Below are 24132 nucleotides of genomic sequence, written 5' to 3'. Positions count from 1 at the left end.
GTTCTTTCACTAAAATCTTTCCACTTCAATTACAGACTACTAACAGAAACTTTAAGTCAAATCGGCCCAGCCGTTTCTTTAAAATAATTTTCGCGGATTTTTCTCAAAATTTTATTTCATAAAAACCTTCCCACTGTAATTACCGACAACTGAAAACAATTTTGAATCAAATCGGTCCAGCCGTTCTCAATTGATGCGTTAGTATACATTTTTCTACAGCTTTCAGAATTTTACAGTAACTTATATCCCCAAAATGCTTTCTTTTAACTTAATTATTTCTGTCCTTGATGAGCATTCGCAGTACAATCTGCTATCGATTTCTTGTAATGAATAAAACGAACAGTGTTTAGGAAACCAATTTTCTATTTTAATATTTAATGTCTTTTTTAGCTTCGGCCAACATAATATTAACGTTTACTTCATATATCTTTCAGTTCAATTGGTTTCGACTAAGGACCAACATCCAGTGCTGTGACTACTAAACATTGTTAAGCAATCAAATGCCACAAATGGTAACCACCGATAGTAACCACAACGGTCGATATTGAAACCAAACCGTTTATAACATACGTATCCGTCGTACTCCATAAACAAATGTACACACAAACACAAAACACACATGCAAAAACCATATACCGCACATAGACAATTTGATGGCAAGTTCTCCTAGGACAATAGCACTGGCAATTAATTCCACATCACTTCGATATAAAATGACAACCACACGAGGCATACAGCACAAGTTGTGAATGGAGAGGAGCGTACAACGTCCTTTAATCAAAGAGGAATTTCGAAGCAACAAGAATACGACAAAAACTAGATATGTCGATTGCAATAACAACAACAGCCAAAAGGAAATGCTTGACTGAAATATAACGGTTATGCCATAAAGTCCATACGAGTCTCAACTAAAATGGGGACGATGTGTTAAGGAAAACTAGTTAACAATATTTACGAAGCAATTCTATAAAAAAAAGAAATACGGAAACGGAATCTAACTAACACACAGTCAACATAGCAGATGGTAATTTCATAAATAAAAAACATACTATGCATTCCTTCGCACATCGCCAAATGTAATATCGGTTATTACATTTGAGGCTAGGATTGCGTTGTACGCATAGCAACGCATACCTTATCCCGGTGTCCAAAGCCACTGAAGCTTAACAAGCCAATTTTATCAACGCTTGACTAGTAACAAATTTTTGCCAACATGAATGCCAATATGATACGTTGCAAAAATTGGTTTTGTGCTCGGAACAACAACAATGACTACACTGAAGTTTTTTTCGGCGATTCCAATAAAAATACCACACAACAACAACAAACTATAACGACAACCACCCCACCAACGACAAGTGCTGTAACGCCCGACCGACAGCATCAGCAGATTAATGGCAAAGTTACTACCGCAACGGGCCACATTGGCAATCACACAATAGCTACTGCCAACAACACTGCGACAGCCACAACAACAAATCACACAATGAACAATTCTAGTGGTGGTGGATGTGTCGGTACGTCCGGTACAACAACTGGTGTTGGGGGATCACATGTTGTAACATTTCTGGACGATGTGCCCAGTGGCAGTAATGGCGTTGTCAACACAACGACACGTTTAATGAACCACGCCGATCTGCATCAGCATCAAAACACCCACGACCACCATACGGCTGACGATTTAGATGTCCTCGATGATGATTTCATAGCCAGTCAAGTGGTTAGTTCATCCCTCTTATGTGATGATACATTGCCAGGTTCGAAAAATTGTTACCGGCTAGTTATGTTAGGGTAAGTAGTTTAATAATATTAAGGATTTATGCTCCCTCGTTGAGAACAAAATGTCCTTAATTTTTTTACAAGACAACTATCAAACTTTGAGACCCATTGAGACCCTATTATGTATATATAGTATTCTATGACCTTTGAAATGTTACACATTCATTGCTTCTTTGGTATTGAAATTTTATATATCGGTCCACTTTCCATGGTTGCCCCCATATATAGGTACACGCTGATATTCGGTAGGTGTTAGCACAACTTTTAATGCAGCACATATCACTGTAGCTCAAAACGAATGAACCGACCGGTAGAAATTTTTGTGGGATCATAAAGTACCAAAAAATATTTTTCTTAAGTTTATCGGAATTGATTTTTGTTCCTATCACAGTTTCCAACATGAGTGTCTCCAATACCCATTTCGTGGTTTGATAAGTGTGACACTATGTTGTTAGATGTCCACTATATAGTGGAGTGTATATTAAATTTGTCGAAATATTCTCCGAAATATATGTAGGGGAGAGGGGGGCACCTTTGAACGTGGGGCAGCTTTGAACAGTGCTCATAAAATCTTGGTTTAATATTTTTCCGACCCGCGACCACATTTTTTGTATATGGCAATCTTGTTCTCTATATGCGTAAACCACTTTGGCTTGCTTTTTCAGTTGTCGAAAAATTGTGCATGGGTGACCATGTTTTCTCAGTGTAATTGTAAACTTTTATTCATTTGGTTCTAAGGGCGCAGGAAGAATTCTGTGATAGTTTTCTTTCGTCAAACAAATTTTTTGCATTCCAACAATCATTTGAAACATAACTAATGTAATTTCTTTCATATATATTTATTACAAAAAAAGTTATTTTAAATTTCCGTAAAATGCCATGGGTGGGGCACCTTTGAACATGCCCATTAAACTCGAATAAAAAAGGAGTTTTTAACTTTTGGCTTCGATTTCTCAAAATTTCAAATGGGCTAATATGATTACGAAATTAACTGTATTTTTCACCATATTAATTTTTGTTTTTAAGTCATTTTATGTTTTAATAACTTTTGATCTAAATTTTTTAAATTTTGAACATTTTTTATATATTTTTTAATGAATTAATGCATTTCTGATATGTATGAATAAAATACATACATATTTGAACATAAACACTGTAAAAAACCATGTCGTTCAAAAATGCCAACTCCTGTTCAAAACTACCCCCCAGGGGGGCTCGTCCATTAAAACAGTACTAAAATACATTTATCAAGCTTATAGTATGTCATATGTATATTCATTTTGAAGGTTACATATGTACCTATTAGTTAAAATTTATAAGAAACCAAAAATTATAAAATAAAAAATGTTATAAGGCTTGAAAGCAAAAAGTGTTCAAAGGTGCCCCCCTCTCCCCTATGTTGAAATCACTTTAGATATGGAATTATTTAAGATAGAGCCTTGAAATTTTGCACATGCATTACAATTACTCCAAGAATGTTTGGTTTTGAAAATATAACGGCCCCCACCAAATATTCGGTATTTTGGAAATGTTTGACACGTTTTAACAGAATTGACTGGAGCTTTGTACTTTGAGCTTCCATTGGGTAGCAAATCTCCCTACCAAAAATGATCGTATAGCTCCCATAAAACGGTACTCCCCATTATCGGGTGTGAAAAACCTTTTACATCAAATTGGCTGTAATTTGGTATGTTGGATTTTCATTGGGTGACTCATATTCCTACCAAAAAGTTATCAATATTCATCAACTTCTTACGGTAGCCACCATATAACGGTATCTCCACTATTGGGTATTTTGGAGACGTCTCTTTAACCAAAAGTAAAATATAGCTTACTTTTAATATCCTTCACCACACTGCGGTACAGAGACATAATCTTTGTGCATATGTTTGTAACATGCAAAAGGAAATGGAATAGACACATGGTTACTTTTGAGAATATGCATAGAATCACTTTCTGAGTCGATTAATGCATGTCCGTCCGTGTGTTAGTGTTAAATTCTAAACAAAGTACAGGTTGCATTTATAAATCGATTTGGATGAACCTTGGCACAGCTCCCTATATATCTTTCGATTTGCATGGAATTTGGCACAGCGTACTGAATTGAGTCGAATGATGTGTGTTAGGTTTCGTGAAAATCGGTTCAGATTTAGATATAGCCCCCATATATATTTTCGTCCGATTTAATGCACATGGTTCATCAAAGTCCCTATATATCTTTCGATTTGACGAAATTGTGCGCAGCGTATTGAATTAAGTTGTGTGTTAAGTTTCGTAAAAATCGGTTCAGAATTAGATATAATGCCCTTATATATTTTCTTCCGATTTTTTGTTAATAGTTCACCAAAGTCGCTATATATCTTTCGATTTACACGAAACTTGGCATCGCGAGAGATAGCTTCCATATATATTTTCTTCCGATTTGCACCAAAGACACAAAGTTTGCCCGATTAACACAAATTTGTTGTTTACAATGTACTGAAGGGCACCCAACTCCTAATGTTTGTCCGATTGACAACGTATCAAATTGAGACTAGATAGACGTTATTGCGTTTTGTTGAATGTGGTGCAGGTGCAGACATAACTTCCATATTTACTTCGAACGGGTGTCCGATTGGGATTAAATTTTGAGCAGTGCAGCATTCCGAATGACGTGTATCAAGTTTGTTTTAATTCGATTTGCCCTATGGTGCGCAAAAAGCTCGAAATCTGCCCGAGTGAAATGCAATTTAGAATAGGCTGCAGAAAGGCATGTGTATGGATTGATGTTAGTCTGTTCACTTATAGATAAATATTGCATGTAAAAGTTCGTTAGGATACAACTTGGTGAAGGGTATCATATAGTCGGTCCAGTCCGACTTTACTACTTCTCTTACTGTATTTTTAGTAACATCTTCAACATTGGTACATGTAACATCTTCAACATTGGTACCTTATTAAATTATTTGAATGATACAAAACGTTTTTATTTCCGATCATATACGGGAGGTTATATGGGAAATTACAAAATTCTTTTAATACTCCATAAAAAAATTAAATTTTTTTTGCGAGCACATTTTTGGTACATAGGTTAAGAAAAATATGCTGATTCGAAATCGCTTCGCGTTGACAAATTCGGATGCTGCGCACAAAAGTTATAGCGATTTTAAACCTGGTGTGCCGCTCAATGCACTTTGCAAAAACGCCAGAAATGGCTAAAAATGACACAAGTGCATACGATTTTTAAATCCACAATCAATTTTGGATTAGCTACTCACACAGTTTCGCGAATATGATAATACAAACATTAATGTATGTAAAAACAAATCGAAGAAAAACTTATATAAGCGAATTTGTCAAAATATATTTTTGCTGTTTTTATTGGGCGGAATTGAACATGAACATAAAATCACACGGTGTTCAACGGCATTTGAGTGGACCATCTTAAATTTAGACAAAACCAGTGAGCGGAGCAGTATAGTTAGACGGGGCCGACCATACGATACCCTACACAACTACCACGGAACTCTAACTTTCTGCGGATTTTTATTCCGAGCCTGAGTAATATTTCTTGATAGATGTATCCTCTTGCCTAGAGGTCAACAGCGCCTCTTCCTTACAAGGACATATTATCCGAATATTTCCGAATATATAGTTTTCGGTCCACTTCATCCCAAAATTATTATCGGATCATCACCGAAAAGTGTAGGTGTTGTCCTTGGCCACAACTGGAACCTCATGGAAAATTTCAAAGCGATCAGCGCAATATTTCCGCCCTCTAGGGTGGTAATGGGTTACTAAATAATATCTGAATACGTGAACACCTCTAAATATTTAAGTGTAACTCCCACATCCGACTTCATACAACAATAAAATTGGTATAAATTTAAAGGTCAACCACACCTTTTGGTTATACTAACAACTTCTTGGGTCTATGTCCTTCAGGAGTAGATATATACGCCATAGAATACAATTTTTGTAATTTTTCTCCCAAAAGTAAGGGTCCATTTGACTCGCTAAATATCGACCGATCTTTATCAAAACAGGCATGCTTATAGTTTGACCCGATCCCCTTCTCCATGAAAAATTTCACGATGTTCGAGCCACAATTGCGGCCTCTGGAGCGACCAGAAAATCCGACAAAAATAAAGTATTTGTTCCATTTCATCCCCTAAATATTAACCGATCTTTACCAAAAACAATAGGGGTCTTCATTGGCCAGAACCCATCATATATGCAAAAGTTCGTGAAGATTGGTCCATAACTGTGGCCTGTATCGTGTTTACAAATTATAATGGGCAGACGGACAGACGGACGGACGGACACACATGTCTAGATCGACTCAGCTAGTCGAGATATGATATGATCGGTATACTTAAAGGTGGGTCTAGGACCAATATTTCGCGGCGTTACAAACTCTTGGGGCTGCACAAAGCTATAATACCCTGACAACATAGTTGTGTAGGGTATAAAAACTGGATTTTTTATAAAAATTTACGCAACAAATTTTCATCTTTGGAATCCAATTGCAAAGAAGTTACGGTGAACACATTCATGAGATATACACTAAACGAAGCAAAATCACGAGTTCTACAATCCCCATTATAAGAAAAATTTTAAAAACACCGAAAATCCGGCTTCAAAATGTCAGCATCCGTTTTGGGTGGATGCAGTGATTATATCGAAAAATCATACATTAGAACCATATTGCCCATGGGGGTTTCTGCATCTTAGTAACGGATCACATATGCGTGCGTTGTGTAGTTTAGCCATCAAATCCGGCATGTCAAATTTCGTGCAATACGAAAGATATATAGGGACTTTGGTACACCATTAACATCAAATCGGTCGAATATATATATATATATATATATATGGGAGCTATATCTAAATCTGGACCGATTTTCAGGAAACTTAACACACATCATTCTAGACTTAATCCAGAACGCAGTGCCAAATTTCGTGCAAATCGAAGGATATATATGGGAGCTATATCTAAATCTGAACCGATTTTTCCTAATTACAATAGGGTTCTTGGGCCGAATAAGTGACCTGTGCCAAATTTCATCCAATTCGGATCATAAATGCGACCTGTACTTTGTTTACAATATAACATGGACAGACGGACGAACGGACATGCATAAATCGACTCAGAAAGTGATTCTATGCATATTCTCAAAAGGAACAATGTGTCAATCTCGTTTCCATTTGCATGTTACAAACATACGCACAAAGACATAATACCCTGTACCAGGGACGTACGCAGGGGGGCGGCCCGGGGGGCCCGGGCCCCCCCCGAAATGAATTTTTTTCACAGTAAATTTATGTTTGCAACACCGAGTTTTTTCATAATACCCTGTACCACAGTGTGGTGGAGGGTATAAACACTACAAATTGAAATAAGTTGAGAGACACATTCATTGTTATATTCTACCGTTTATTACTTTTCAACAGTTTTTTTCAACACGTGCCGTTATGTATTGGCTACATGTACCATTTAAAGACGTTGTTTCTCTCAGTTTTTATAACATGTCCGCATTGTGCTCTATAGTCGTAGGAAATTGAAAATAAAAACAACAGCATTTCCAATTAAAGAACATAATTGCACGGCTAATCGGATCCACAGCAGTGCTAGTGCACCATACACAACACTCTACTTAACACTCAATTTCTTGATATGAATCTGGAATTCTATTTCAACATCTATGGCGCATATGTGCGCTAATGAGAGTAATTATGTGCGCACATTAGATTTGTTGTGAAGAAGATAACAATGTTACAATAACCATCCGTAGCTGTGTTTAAAATTTTCTGTTTATGAAGTCTTATTACTACTTCTGCAGATAAGTAACGCTAAATGAGATTTTCGACAATAGCATTACTAATTTTAAAACAAATACTTTACTTAACATTATAAAAGTAATATGACTAAACTTATTGTAATGAAAAATATACGTATTTTTTAAAGAAGAAGAAAATAAGTTGACAAAATGTTGTCGTGTTTGTCTTGTATTATGTCTTTGTGCATAAGTTTGTAACACGCTGGAAGAAGCGGGACCTATGGTTACTTTGAGGATGTGCATAGAATTAGTCTGTCTGTTGTAAACAAAGTGCAGGTCGCATTTATGGTCGAAATGAGACGAAGTTTGGCGCAAGGACGAACCCTATCAAAATTGGAGAAAGTCGGTTTAGATTTAAATAGAGGTTTAGATTTATATATTCGTCCGATTTTATGTAAATTGTGCACCAAAATCCCTATATATCCTTCGATTTGCACGAAATTTGGCACACAGTAGTGAATTGAGCGTAGAGTGATGGGTACTAATGGGTTCAGATTTAGATATACTGCCATATATATTTTCTTCCGATTTTATGTAAATTGTGCACCAAAGTCCCTATATATCCTTCGATTTGCACGAAATTTGGCATATCATACTGAATTGAGTCTAGAATGACGGGTGATGATTCGTGAAAATCGGTTCAGATTTGGATATAGCTCTCACATATATGGGAGCTAATTTCTTCCGATTTTATGTAAATTGTGCCCTATAGACCCAAAGTTCGTACGATTGACACTCAATTTTGTACAATGTACTGAAGTTAATATAAATTAATCTCTGACAAGTTTCGTTGAAATCGATTTAGATTTAGATATACCTGTCATATATATTTTCGTCCGTTTTTTGGCAAATGGTGCACCAAACTCTTAATATTTGTCCGATTGACACGAAATATTGCACAACGTATCAAATTGAGACTAGAATGCCGTTATTGCGTTTGGTTAAAATTTGTACAAATGCAGACATAGCTTCCATATATATTTCGAACGGGTGACTGATAGATATTATATTTTGAATAGTAGTATCATGTTTGCTTTAAGGGAACCCCCGCCTCCCCCCATTCCCGATTTTTATACCCTCCACCGTAGTATGGAGGGTATATTCATTTTGTCATTCCGTTTGTAACTCATCTAAATATTCATTTCCGACCCTATAAAGTATATATATTCTTGATCAGGGTAAAATTCTAAGACGATCTAGCCATGTCCGTCCGTCTGTTCCGTCTGTTGTAATCACGCTATCTTCTGAAGGAATTGAGATATGATGCTGAAATTTTGCATAGGGTTGTCTTTGGTTGTCTGCAGGCAGGTCAAGTTCGAAGATGAGATATATCGGTCCACGTTTAGACATAGCTCCCATATAACAGTACCCCCCCAATTTTCGGTATTTTGAGGTTCTTGGGCGCGTTTTTCCACCGAATACGCTGAAATTTGGTACATTGGGTTCTTATTGTCCCCACAAAAAATTATAAATATAGGTCCACTTTTTCTGGTAGCCCCCATATAAAGGTACCTCCTAATTTTCAGTATTTTGGGGGTTTTAATCGTATTGTTCCACCGAATTGGCTGCAATTTAGTATTTCGAGTTCTTAATAGGTACCAAATCTCTCCACAAAAAAATTATAAATATAGTTTTTGAGTTATCGTACCCGCCATTCGTAAAAAAATTCTTCGAGAAAAATGCGTTTAAAGTTCGAGAATCATTCTTGCCGTCTCTTGATGCTGACACAACAAATCGGCTATATCTTCAAGAGTTCGTCAGATTTTATTTTGAAATCTTGTATGGATTGTTCTATAATTCAAGTATATTCGAATTAAATAAAAAAATGTTGACACCGAGAATGGGGGGTCCCCTTAAATCGATTTACGTAAATTTATCCCATTGCACGCAAGCTACTCTAAATCTGCCCGAATGAAATTTTATGTATTGATGTTAGTCTGTTCACTTATAGATAAAGATCACATATTTCAGTTCGTTCAATTTCATGTCGACGTAGAATATACCCCATGTGGATGATACCCTTCACCACCATGGGGTATATATCGACGCCTCCGAACCATAGCATGCTAAGTCTGAAAAGTGAGTTTTTAAGTAGAAGCTTTCAAAGTATGGAAGTTTCTTTAATCGTACGTGTCATGCTAAGTACATTTTTGCTTATAACTTTGGTTTGGATTGACCGATGATTACCAAAATTTCAGTGAATTTAAATTGAGGACCGTAGTATCTAATAGCCTATACAGACGACAGCCTTAATTTGCATTAACAGTCTTAATTCAAATTAACTTGTACATTATCCTCATTTTTATGTGTCGTAAATGTACAAAATCATACTGAATTAAACAATTCTAATATGGCAATGCTGTAGAAAATAAATTGATTGTTGTCAAATTTATTTACGTTTATTAAAAAAATACTAGAAATAAAGGCAAATTTCCAAAATTTTTTCACATCGGGAGCTGTTTTACTACAATTTTAGCTGTTATTCTTCCGTTCTGTCATGTATCTATTTCATAAAGATGTAATCCCAAAAAATATTATAAACATTTGTGAAAATGTCAATCCTACACACAGACAAACAATAGTTTTGAAACAAAAAAACTGGTTCATAAATGCAGAAACTCTCGTCTGTCAGGGGTAAATATTAATTCAAATTAAGAACTTTTTAATGCAAATTAAGGCTGTCGTCTGTCTATGGTATAAAAACGTAAAAAACTTTAAAACATGCTAAGTCGACTTAGCATACTATGGTTCGGAGGCGTCGATATATTCGGTCCATTCAGACTTTACTACTTTCCTTACTAGTTTTAATTTGGAAATGTCTTTGTAGTAAATAAAAAGCCCTTTTAATAAATAAATTATTTAATTAGCATCAGTGAATTAATCCAATCCACGTAAAATATTCTGGCCCACAACACAACATTTGCTGATTTGTCTTCATATCGTTAATTAGATTGGCAACATTGTATTCATGGTAGAAAAAAAATTGAAAATGAACATTATTTCCAAAATAAATAGTCTATGCTCATACAATCAAACCTAGTGAGTAGTCTTTGTGGATTGTACCAAGAAATCAACTATTACAAGTGTCTTATCATTAAATAGAATGTGTAAAACTTTTGCGGAGTAATTAAACGAAAGTTTTTCCATGCTAAAGTCAATCTGCGGACTTTAATTGTAAGCAATTACTACGGTATTATAGACATGCCTTAATTAATTTCACAGCCCATTTATTAATATCCTGGCCCCTATCAACCGAAGGATTATCGAAAATGATAAGTACATTAAATCACGTTTCCACATTTAATTAACTGTTGATTGGATTTGAATTGTTAATAACACACAAACATGTGTACTGGATATACTATATACATATATATAAAATGAACACATCCTTCTTTTACACATCTCATCCTTTCGTTCGGGAAAATATGTGATTACATATAAGTAATATGTAATCACAAGATTTTCCAATTAAATTATAGCAAAAACATATTTTTCAAAGAAAAAAGTATATGAAAAAATTATACAATTTGAAATTATTGCAAAGCTATTGACAATATTTCTCTAGCTCTTTTATTAACCGATGACAATATTTTTTTATCTTTTCCAATTGCAGCGCAGATAAAGTTTTTTACTCTTAATGAAGATTGAGACTTCGAAATTTTTATCAAAAATATAACTTGTAAAAAACGTAATCACATGGAAATATTCGCATTTTTTACAGATCTTCACGTTCGGGCAAATCATCAATAATAGCCCGGTTTCTTGGCAATCGCTTCGAAGAAGCCTATACACCGACAATAGAGGATTTTCATCGGAAATTGTACCGCATCCGTAATGAAGTCTATCAATTAGATATTCTGGACACATCCGGCCACCATCCATTTCCGGCTATGCGTCGATTGTCATTTCTAACGGGTAAGTAAATATTATGGTGTACTATTACATCTACACACACACACATGTGGGTATTGCCAATATGCGTGCATTAGTGTTCGTCTGTATAACTGGTGTGCGTGCATGTTTCTCTACTCGGACTGAGATAAATTCTTTGACATGATTAATGCATGCAATTTGTACAAATGAAATCATATGAATTTGCTATGAACTGAGCAAATAAACGAGCCAAACCCATTTGACACACAATAATCTTATATTTATGGCATACTTGTAGTTTTATGTTGTTTTCCTGTGGTTCTACTTTTTCTATATCTCTTTTTGTTTCGAAATCAGAAGAATGTTATATATATATATATATATGTGTGTGTGTGTGTTTGGTTGACATAAACCAATGCCCGAAGCTTTAAATATAAAAATATACACACACACAACATTTTTGTAGAATTTAACGTTTCCTAAGGCATTTTTTATTTTTATTTATTATTATTATTATTATTATTTTTAAAAATTGGGCGTTTGTTTTAATAAAAACGAAGTAAGGAAAGGACAAAAGTCGAGCGGAGCAGACCAAATTATACCCTACATCACTTATGGCATATACACAGAACACAATTTTTAATGAATACTTTCATATTTCATTATACCCCTCACCACACTGTGGTACAGGGTATTATGTCTTTGTGCATATGTTTGTAATAGGCAAAAGGAAACGAGATAGACACATGGTTCCTTTTGAGAATATGCATAAATCACTTTTTAAGTCGTTTTATGCATGTCCGTCCGTCTGTCCATGTTAAATTGTGAACAAAGTACAGGTCGCATTTATGATCCGAATTGGATGAAATTTGGCATAGGTCACTTATTTGGACCAAGGACGAACCCTATTGAAATTAGGATTTAGATATAGCTCCAATATATATTTTCTTCCGATTTAATGTAAATGGTCTAGAAAGATGTGTGTTAAGTTTCCTGAAAATCGGTCCAAATTTAGATGTAGCTCCCATATATATTTTCGGCCGATTTTTCCACTTCCTCTGACATGAAACCAGAATTAAAAGTTTTATGATTTGCATTTATAAATTTCAGGAATTCGGACATAGGCAACACTTTCTGAACACTATTCACATAATATAATAATTATTTTTTACAAAGATTATATTTGTATTGAAATCATATTTTACAAATGTTCTATGGCAAATTTGACCAACTGGGGTTTTAAAATACTCGCCAAGGACTTTCATCTCAAAGAGGAATTACCAACCACCCGCAATCAAATCTTGTTGCACAGTGCAAATAAAAAATTATTTCCTATATTCTACCGATTTGCTGTGTATACATGGCTATGAATTCAACTTATGCCATTAGCAGGCAGACAGGAAAGAATTGACAGTCTATAAGAAACATGTGGTAGAACAGGTCACTGATAAGTCCTTCAGATGTTTGTCTATTTTTATACCCCATTTGATGTTAGGTTGAATTGGCGTTTGTGTACAATGACAAGGGGGAATATTTCTTTGACATCATTGTGTTCGTTATATATACTGACATAGCATGTTCACGTTAAAATGATAACATACTACATATAATACGATGACATCCTCCCCAACTTAGATATGGGAAAAATGCAAAATCTTGACAGCAACACTGTCGGCCGATGAAAATCACTTGGTACACTCAATGATTGTGATAGACAAGTGAGTACACATGAGAAAATTACTAGATTCATAATTTCTCCAATGAACAGTTTAGGGGGTAGTTTGTTAATAGAGATGTATAGATAAGAGATGTATAAGAATTTGGGGCAATTTCAAAATGAGAGCCATTCAATCCAATCTGTTCATTTTCAAATTTGTCTACACAAATATGTCTAAAAATGTTAAATTAAACATGATTTTTTTAGAAAATTTAAATAATAATGTAAATCCATATTTGGCATACTTCCCATATAAAAGAACCGTTCTTTTTGAGTTGCTCTAGGGCCACTTTAAATATCAGTTAAATTTTATGAATATAACAATAATTGCTGATGTATGCATGTCGTCCGTGGTTCTGCCTATTTGACCATGTATTCTTATAAGCATAATATCGGAATTATTATCCCATTCTATTGGCCACAGAACGAAGCCTTTTTAGATATATATTAGATTTTACATATTGCTTTTGTTCAAGTCCAAGTAAATGTGGCACCAAATATTCACAGATTTGTCGATTTGCATATTTGAGCGCTTATTGAAATGAGAATAGAATGGAGCGTATAATGTTTGCTTGTATTCACTACTAATATTAAATATTAGCATGGTGTACTGAATTAAGTTTTTAAAAAGCGAACAAAGGTTTTAATTTATATATGAGCCCCTCCGTGCACACCAAATTGTGTATGGACCAGGCGGATCGGATGTAATGCAAGAAAAATCTGCCCTTAAAAAAGGATGTATTAGTATAATAACAGATAACGCAGGTGCAATTTCGCACACATATCCCCAAAGTCGTATACAGGGTGAGATAAAAAACTGCAACAAAGTCAAACGCCATGATTTTAATTTATTTTTAAATTTTATTGAATGAAAACATAAAAATGTCGGAAATAACATCAAATTTTAGAATAAGTATAGATTTGTTCGAATTGTTCACCCTTGGCACGGATTATGGCCTTCAAACGGCCAATGAACCGTCACACGCTGATTGAATGTTGCTCTACGGTATTTTGGCCCATTCCCCGCGAAGCGTTTGCTTGAGGTGATCGACACCTTTGTACTTTTAGTGCCAACCTTGCTTTCCAAAATACTCCAGACACAATAGTCCAACGGATTGATATCCGGAGATTTTGGTGGCCACTGTGCGCTGGAAATGAAGTGAGGAATCTCATTTTGAAACCATTCTTGGGTGGCGCGTGCTGAGTGCGATGGTGCTGAGTAAGCTGACCTCTTTGGCATCTCATCGGAGAAAACCAAATTCGTCAGTTCACCAATTTCGGCCAAGCGAAGCAACTCTTTAGCTCTTTTGAGCCTATTTTCTATCTGTTGGGGTGTAAGTTCTTGCACTTTTTGGAATTTCAATGGCTCATTTTTTAATATTTGCCGAATGGAATATAGCTCACGAGCCTTTTTTCGGCCACTGCGACGCGGGTTTCGATCAAGTCGCATCTTTTCTTTACGAACCATTTTTGCTGATGTTGCTGTTCTCTTCCGTCCACTTCCTTGACGTCAGGCTACGCTACGAAGCACAAGAGATTTGTTCATATTTAAATACTGGATAACGATAGTCACTTGTGGTTTTCCAGTCAAACGAAAAACGTTTTTTTCTGGATAATTCTCACCAAAATGCTTTTGTACAGCTGTCGGACGAGTGGTACTTTGTTCATCTCAACCTGTACTTCAATAGCAGGTAAAAGAAGTAGATTATGATCATAATGCTCCGATTGACGATGACCGTCGTTCCATCCTCGTTTTCGAAGAAACAAGGTCCAATCCAATACTTAGAACCCCAAATACCACAATTTTGTTTATTAACATACCCACAGAGTGAGAAATTAGCTTCATGACAAATTTACCATTTTTGTGGTAGATTTTGATATATTTTGAATAGTTATTAACTTCCGCCGAATATACAGATTATAAACAGCAACCTGCGTTTCAAAAATGAATTACAAAAATATTTTGCATGTAATAATTAATAAGCATATTTTGTTATTATCTTTATTATATATTTATCCATTATATAATCTTGAATTATTCCATGTACCACTAGCACTACCTCATAAGAATTTTATTATTCTCAATGTGCTAGGTCTATATCAATAAATAAATAAAAGGCAGAGATCAATTCCCTGACTTTCACACGAATTACCCTCCACAATGAAGATGAACATTTAAAATACCTGTAATCGTTCGGTCTTTTATATATGTGATGGTTTATGCCTTGGGGAAGTATGGGAATTAAAATTTTTACCCAATTAGAACAAATTCGGTTTAAAAACGCATACTCTTATTTGGACAATGAGGGTACCGTTGTAAAAGAGCTATCCACAAACGTGAGCAAATTTTAATAAATCTCGACAGGAATATGTTCTAACCAGTGCTAATTAAAAATACAAAACTACAGTGATGTATACCCAAAATACCGAATAATATTCATAAATTAATTCAGAATGCCAAATTCTCCCCAAAAAGTTGGATCAAAAATGAACATTTTCAGTGGGAAAATACCTTATTACACCCACTTCGTTGAAAATCTTGCCAAAAATTCCTAAACTATATTTTTGGGGTTTCGTTATACAATACAAAAACACCCTAGGAATTAAAGCAATGTATGTGAAAATTTCAAAATTCGATTCAAAAAATGCGAGCTCTATTGTGATTTCAACAGACAGACGGACATGCATAAATCGATATAGAATTATTATTCCGATCAAGAATATATGTATATACTTTATATATTGTTTATAATTATGACCAAACAAAGTGCATAGTGTAGTATTTTACTTCTTTTAGGAATTTACCATCTCTGCAAATTTATTTTTAATGTCACTTGGCAACAATAGGTAAATACAAATAACATGAGAAATGTGTGCATATAAATAATTCAATACTCATACACATGTGTGTGTGTGACCAACGAGAAGATAGGACAATTACGAGAATACCGCCAATGAACATAAAGTCCTAAATCTGAAAAAAAAAACAACAACATTATGGTCGAATGGAAGACAACCGACAGAAAAACCCCATGTACTAACAGTTACAGGCATAACAAAATAAACAGTTACATATCATTTGACAAACAAGTCACATAGGGTTATGTCATTAGTACAACCTAGTTATACAGGGATTTGCTCTTTGTATATAACACATAGATAAAATATACCTTCCATTGTATTAATTTTGGCACAATGTTTATGGCACCTTCCCGCGGGAGATCCCATAAAATGTCTTAAATAATAGCCAATAGGAGATGTCTTAAATGTTGTGTTTAAAAAATTTAAAAGAACGTCTACCTTTTGGAATTTCGAAATGTTGTTCATTCTCATTTATGATAAGACAATGATGTCGAAATCGACACACCATTCGAAATTGCCATGACATTGTAACAAATATGTGAAACGTTTCTACATAGCTGTTTGCATTACCCTGTTAATGGTCCTTACAGTCCTTGTAAGTAATAATTACGTGGATGTTATTTTCTTTATTTTTTACATAAAATTACTATTTTTCTTGATTAGATTTGTTCATTGGAATAAAAACATAAAATCTTTAGATTAAGAGAACATACATGACGAAAGGCAATTTACACCGCAAAAAATTGGTTTGCTTCCCTAAACAGTTGTATAGTCCCCAATGATATTTAAAGATTTGTTTATAGGACCCTTGCAAAATTCGGCTAATATTTTTATATATGCTTTCGAATTTTATAATGCTTTCAAATTGTATGTCAGTTTAAAAGTGATTGTTCTTATATACGTGTAAATTTAATTGAAAAATATACCCATGGCCCAAATATCAGAACATCCAAAAGGCGACTTTCTGGAAACACACAACTCTTAATCTTTATTTTCTTTCAAAAGTTTTTGTCGTAACGAAAATATCTTTGAAAAATATTCCATCTTTTTAAAAAAATTAAAATCTAAGTATAATTACACTGTGCAACACAAAAAATAATTACCGGGAAATTCCAACAGATTATGAAAGAGGGGCTAAAAAAAGAAGACACGTGTATCGGCGTTTTGAAAGTTTACGTCGGGATGTAACCTAAAAAGGCGGGGCAATATTCTCCCTTTTCTAGAATTTTGATAATTTTCGAATTATGATTTCTTGAAATCCTTGCATTTTAGGTATATAGTGTCTTCGGCAATATTACAGACAAAATATCAAGGAAAACTAAAAACTATTGAATATAAATTTATAGTTTATTCTGAGACTTGAAGTGGATTTTGACGTAGAATAGTTTATTCTTTGACATTATATACCTAAAATCAAGTTTCATGTTACTTTAATGCACTTAGTCGAAAAATACTGGGAAATGTCTTTGACAAAAAAATACAAAAACATTTTGAATATTTGGTTGAGGGTTAAAATTGCATACCAAAATATTCCCCAATATTTTGTCAGTAATATTGCCGAAGACACACTATATACCTAAAATGCAAGGATTTCAAGAAATCATAATTCGAAAATTAGCTTTAACCCCGTTTTGGTTCAAAATGTATGACTATATTTGGTATATACATTATATATACATATTTCTCTTGTTCAGAGACTTATGCTAAAAATTGATGGAGAATATTTTTGTCCCTTATACTAAAAACGACACCTTGTGAGAAAAATGGGTAAAAACTAGTAATAACTAGTAATAATGGGTAAAAACTAGTAATGAGTTTTTGTTTTTTAAGATTTTTGACGTTTAGGCTGATTTTTGAGTTTTAGTCTATTCTGAGACTTATAGTAAAACTTTATGGCGAACATTTCTTTAGAATATTCTGAGCAGCTTTAACCCCGTTTTGAATGAGTTTTCAATCACTCCTGGAAAAAGGGACCGAAAAGACCACTTTAATGAGTCGGTTGAGGGTTAAAGTTGCATACCAAAATATTCCTCGATATTTTGTCAACATTGCCGAAGACACTATATACCTAAAATGCAAGGATTTCAAGAAATCATAATTGGAAAATTATCAAAATTCCTGAAAAGGGAGAATATTGTCCCGCCTTTTTAGGTTACATCCCGACGTAAACTTTCAAAACGCCGATACCCGTGTCTTCTTTTTTTAGCCCCTCTTTTTTTATAATCTGTTGGAATTTCCCGGTAATTATCAAAAAAATTCAAATTTGTCGCACAGTGTTATTTTTTTTCAAATTCAATATATTTTGAAAAAAAGTTTTCTGCTGACCCTACTGGATGACCTAATACACATAGACCTTTGGAATACCTATCTACGAAATTCTACATTCTATAGCATTTTTTTTTTTGCAAAGTGTGCCTTTTTCTAAACAAAATTCATAAATAGCAAAAACAAGAACATGCTATAAAATTCTTGTACATGTTCCACATGAATTCAAATACTTATCATGAATGAGGCATACGCCTCCTTTTCTAGTACAATGTTATTTTATTTATTAAACCAATTAACATTTATCATATGCCAAATTGTGCTAAAGATAAGAAATTATGTCCTCATCGTATTCGTATTCGATAGCACTATGACTACATTTGCTTTTGATTATATTAAAATGTATCGTATGGCAAGCATTCATGGCTGTTATTGGGAAGTATTTTGAAATTTAACTTTTATTGGGCCATTTAAGGATTTCAGCTACTTCTTTGTTATCCCGAATACGAGACCAACGTGTATTCCTAATTAATTTAGGATTTATTTACGGTGATGTTTTGGTTCCATATTTTAACTTACAAGTTTTAAAGGTGGATATGTAAAATGTTTCTTGCATAATAAATACAATTTAAGCCGGGCTGAACTTTTTATACCCTCCACCATGGACATTTAAAATACCTCAAATCGTTCGTAGCTTTCAGGATTATACGTATCGCTATGGTTTGAATAGAACCTTGAACATATCGAAAATAAAGGGCGACGGTTTAGAAAGAAGTCTGAAATATTAAAAATACCGAATAATTATGGTATAGTAATATGGGAGTTATATCAAAACGGAAATTAATATGGGCAATTTATGGTCGTCATATTGGAAACCAAATGAGAATTCAAATCAATATCAGATTTTTTTCGAATTCTTAAACAGCGCTCCGAATTGACGATGACATCATCGCCGTTGTCCAAGACTTAAGCTCCAATCAAACCTTCGGGCCACAGATCGCACCAAATAGTAACGTTTATTAAATTTGTTAATCCGTTTTCCACACCTCGCAATATATACCGGAGACCCCATAAAGTTTATATATATTTTTGATCAGAATAAAATACCATGTCGATTTATGCGTGCCCTTTTTCTGTCTATTGAAATCAAGATAGGGATCGCAATATTTGATATTTCGGTATAATGGCGATTTTTGACTCGTTTGGATTCCTACCGAATTGGCTATAAATTGCTATGTTTGGTTGTCATTGGGTATCAAATCTTCTTACTGAATTTCGGTATTTTGGAACTCATTGGGTATTAAATCTTCCTGCTGAAAGTTATTTTGGTACCCCTGATTTTTCGGTATTTTGGAAATTCTAAAAACGCCATTAAAAGAATCAGATGTAAACTGGTATTTTGAATTCAATTTGGTTATCAGATTTACCTATGAGGAATGTTCAGTATTGGCCCATGTTTCGGGATACCCACGATATAACGGAACACCCCACTATTCGATATTTATATTGCAAACTTGACAAAGTTTTTACTTCTTTCTCGATGACAATTTTTTTAATAACATATTCACCTAGTAACAAGTGAGCGGAGCAGTATACTTCCACGAAAATCTAACTTTGCGTTATTTGCACCTTCGATGAACCTGACTAAAGGTCAACATATATTACTAATATTCAGTAGACGAGGGCTGTACTTGTCCAGATTCTCTATAGCGTGGGTTATATTGCGATGTTGGGCTTTCAACTGTGGCCTATAGACCGACTAAAAACAACAACACAAAATGTTAAGTTTTCGGTCCACTTCATCCCAAAATTATTATCTGATCATCACCGAATGTTATAGGCGTTGTCCTTGACCATAACTGGAATCTCATGGAAATTTTCAAAGCGATCAGCGCTATATTTCCGCCGTCTAGTGTGGTTTTGGGTTACTAAATAATGTCACCTGTAAATATTTAAGAACCTGTAAATATTTAAGTGTAGCCACATTTGAGTACATACGACCATATAATTGGTATCAATTTAAAGGTCAACCACTCCTCTTGAACATACTATCAACTTTTTGGGTCTAGGTCCTTCAGGGGCAAATATATACAAACTTTGTAATTTTTCACACAAAAGTCAGGGTCTATTTGACCCGCTAAATATTGACCGATCTTTATCAAAACAGGCATGCTTATTCTTTGACCAGATGCCCTTCTCCATGCAAAAATTCGCGGTGTTTGAGCCATAATTGCGGCTTCTGGAGCGACCAAAAAATCAGACAGACACACATGTCTAGATCGACTCAGCTAGTCTAGATATGACGATCGATATACTTAAAGGTGGGTCTAGGACCAATATTTCGCGGCGTTACAAACTTTTGGGGCTGCACAAAGCTATAATACCCTGACAACATAGTTGTGTAGGGTATAATAAATTTAGTCAGCCAAAAATTGCTGTACACCGCACCCTTTCCAAGTACATGCGCTGGATATGGATGCAGGTTTAGATTTAAATGCAAAATATGTCATAATGTGCCGTACGACAGTCCTTGTCCTGAGAACTGCGAGGAATCGACACATTCGGGACTTTGATAATACCTTCATTTTTCATTTTTGAGTTCACATGTATTCCGTCAAATGGAATGTGAAATATTTTTGTAAAACATATACTCCTTTTAACTCCATATCCATTAAATTGCATCTTATTTCATTTCATGCAAGAATCTAGCAAAGGTGAACAACCAGATTCTTGCACAGAAACCCTATATTTACGAATACTGATAATTTTGAAATTGTAAAAGTCATTATTTATCGGAGACAGATTAGGATCTGAAAATATTTAAGGACGATTTTCAGATAATAAAATCGATATTTTCGATTTTGTTTCGGATTTGTTGGAAATCGGACAAGTAAATCTATATCTATACCGATTTGAACGAAACTTAAACCAATCATTGCAATCGGATAAACGTTATACATTTGGTGCACCATTTACAACACATCGCAAAAAAGTATACATGAGAGATCTATCTAATTCTGAAACGATTTGAACCTATCTCATTAGGGTTTGTCATTGCGTCTAATAATAAGATTAAAAACTTGGTCTGCAATTATAACCTACTAGCGGGACCAGTGGGGCTTCGCTGCCCCTGCTGAAGTTATCAAATCGTGGGATCGTTTGACTTACTATGAACATTTTAGCAAAATCTGTTTAGTGGTTTTTAAGTCCACAAACAATATGTTTTCTATTTTCAACGTATAGATTTAAATGCAATGAGGTGTGCATTTTCCCTTGTCCGCGGTCATGTTGTGTGGATGATACGTATTTACACTCACGCTACTTATCAATAGTTTGAAGTCGGTATCTGTAACCGTACTTAAGATATACACAAATTACATGTTCATAATTTTTGAGTTATGATTACGTTCGATGCTATAACAACGCATCCTCGGGAAATCTTAGAAGTTTATATAGCATATGTTATTCCCAGGGCATGTTATGACGTTCTGTGAAAATATCACTCAAATCTTTTCAGCATTTTTAGAGTCTACAAACAAAATATATTCAATTTTCAATATGCTGATTTTTAATATGCAGTAAAAAGTGAATTTTTCGTTGATCGTACCAAGCCCATTTTTGTATGGATTGTGTGTATTCACACCTTCGTTATTCAGGCAAATTTTTAAAACAGTATCGGTAACCGTTCTTAAGATAAACGCATATTACATGTTCAGAAATTTTGAGGTATGTTTACTATTGATGATATAACTCCGCAACCACGCGAAATTTTAAAAGCTTATATAGCCTATGTTACTTTCAAGGCATGTCCCGACATACAGTTTAGATCTCATTAAGATCTGTTCAGCGGTTTTGGCGTCTATCGGTAACATACAAACAAACAAATTTTTTTCTATTTTATATATATAGATTTTAAATGCTATGTAGAAAATTAAGCCAATGTAATAATAATATGCAATATTAATGTAATAATAATAATGTGGACACCTCTCTATACATACAATTGAAGCTACTACTAAATTCTTCCAAATAAAATTCCATTCTTCCTCCTGCAGGTGATCTTTTTATATTGGTATTTAGCATGGATTCAAGAGAGTCATTCGAAGAAGTTGTACGCCTAAGAGAAAACATTCTGGAAACGAAATGGGCAGCACTGAATCCTGGCAGCGGTTTTAAAAAGAAAGCTTTGCCAAAAATTCCCATGGTGTTGGCGGGTAATAAATCTGACAAGGAACAAAGGTAATATCAGCCATCGTGTTATACATAGCAAAAATATACAATTTGTCATAATCAATTTACAGGACTGTGCAACTAGATGAAGTTATGGGTTATATTGCGGGTCAAGACAACTGTTGTGTGTTTGTGGAATGTTCGGCAAAACAAAATTACCACATTGATGAATTGTTCTACGAACTATTTACTGCTGCAAATTTACCCTTGGAAATGGCACCTAATCACCATCGACGTGTGGTTACTGTATTTGGAGCACCATCAACATTGCCACCGCACTCATCGGCTGGTGGTACAAAGAAGAATGCCCTTTCCATAAAGCGACGTTTTAGCGATGCCTGTGGTGTGGTTACGCCAAATGCCCGAAGGCCGAGCATACGAACGGATTTGAATTTAATGCGCTCAAAAACAATGGCCATGAACGAGGGCGAAGGCTCGGTGGCACGGAAAAAATGCGTAATTATGTAAGGTGGGTGTGTGGGTGTGTCGCCTCAAAGCTCATCCATCAAAAATATATTTAATAAAAACAAAAAAAAAAAAACATTTCATATTGTGATAGTAGTTGATTGAAAAAAAAAAAACAGACAGTTACACCAACATAAATTATATATAATAATAAAAACGGATGATTTCATATATTATACATATTACATATTTTGAAAAAAATTGTTATTTTTCTATGCAACTATGAACTATTCTCAAATTAACATACCTACATATTAATAAATTAAAGAAATGATGAACAAAAAACAATCAAAATACTGAAAAAGTGTTATTTCAAATTTTTATAACGTATATTTCCCTTTGGATTGCATTATTCATAAACAATTCATATTTATAACATTAAATATTTTTTGATTATATTATCAAATTAATAACATACACACATGTAAACAATTAGCGTTTACAATTTGCCCATAAAGTGCATGTGGCTACTTTGAATCAAATAATTACAAAATGTGAAAAATATATATTTTTCAATTTTATTGTAAAAATCAAGTAAATAAAATTAAGCCCGAAAAGGAGAGGGAAATATTCAACAACATTTAAGTGTTCTTGTATACAATAAATTCAACAAAAAGTGGTGATGTAAAATTTAACTGAAAATGAGATCTCAAAATATCAAATTGAAACGAATTCAGTTAAAAATATGCACAAAAAAACACGTAATAATGGTTGTATGCACCTATTGCCAATACTAAAGCAACTAAAATTGCAAGTTAAATAACTGCCGCATTTTGTTGGTTTTTTTTGTTTTTTTTTTAAGTCGTGTACTTCATTAACTTAAACAAGTGATATACTGACAGATACTTAAATGAAAATATAGGGAACATACCAAAAAATGGACCTATACCGACATTTCTAAAATCCGATTATGTAAACAATAATTTTTAATGTTTTGCAAAATAATCAGGCTGAATCCCAGTTTGTTGTTTTTATAAAAAACAACTATTTATTAGTGGGGAATGTATGGCATTGTTTGCCGAGGGGTAAGGCAGGGAAGACTATAGTTTCGGATCACGCCACTGATCCTCATCAGTTCCCTTAGTTTTTTGTTGGGATATTCTCCCAGAAGCTATTGCT

At 34.2% G+C, this 24132-nt stretch overlaps 1 protein-coding gene across 1 annotated transcript; it reads left to right on the top strand.

Annotated features, from left to right (window-relative positions):
* The first annotated feature begins 1213 nt into the window (after nt 1-1213).
* LOC133332083 (GTP-binding protein Rhes-like) lies at nt 1214-23016 on the top strand. The gene is made up of 4 exons (XM_061540464.1): nt 1214-1791; nt 11323-11516; nt 22374-22557; nt 22620-23016. Exons 1-4 carry the CDS (start codon nt 1214-1216, stop codon nt 23014-23016), a joined length of 1353 nt encoding a protein of 450 aa, XP_061396448.1.
* Nucleotides 23017-24132: the final 1116 nt, after the last annotated feature.

Source organism: Musca vetustissima, unplaced genomic scaffold (genome assembly GCF_032173495.1).
Source record: "Musca vetustissima isolate MV318-11 ecotype Yass unplaced genomic scaffold, APGP_CSIRO_Mvet_v1 utg73599, whole genome shotgun sequence".
In the NCBI taxonomy this organism is placed as follows: Eukaryota; Metazoa; Arthropoda; class Insecta; order Diptera; family Muscidae; genus Musca; species Musca vetustissima.
The sequence above is the reverse complement of the archived record's forward strand: the minus strand, read 5'-3'. Positions and strand labels throughout refer to the sequence as shown.

What these genes read in the sequence shown, in the direction of transcription:
- LOC133332083 (XM_061540464.1), top strand. Translation starts at nt 1,214, where the DNA reads ATGAATGCCAATATGATACGTTGCAAAAATTGGTTTTGTGCTCGGAAC. An exon ending in TCGATTGTCATTTCTAACGG is followed by an intron (nt 11,517 to 22,373) that starts GTAAGTAAATAT and finishes TTCCTCCTGCAG; the next exon opens with GTGATCTTTTTATATTGGTA. An exon ending in AAATCTGACAAGGAACAAAG is followed by an intron (nt 22,558 to 22,619) that starts GTAATATCAGCC and finishes ATCAATTTACAG; the next exon opens with GACTGTGCAACTAGATGAAG.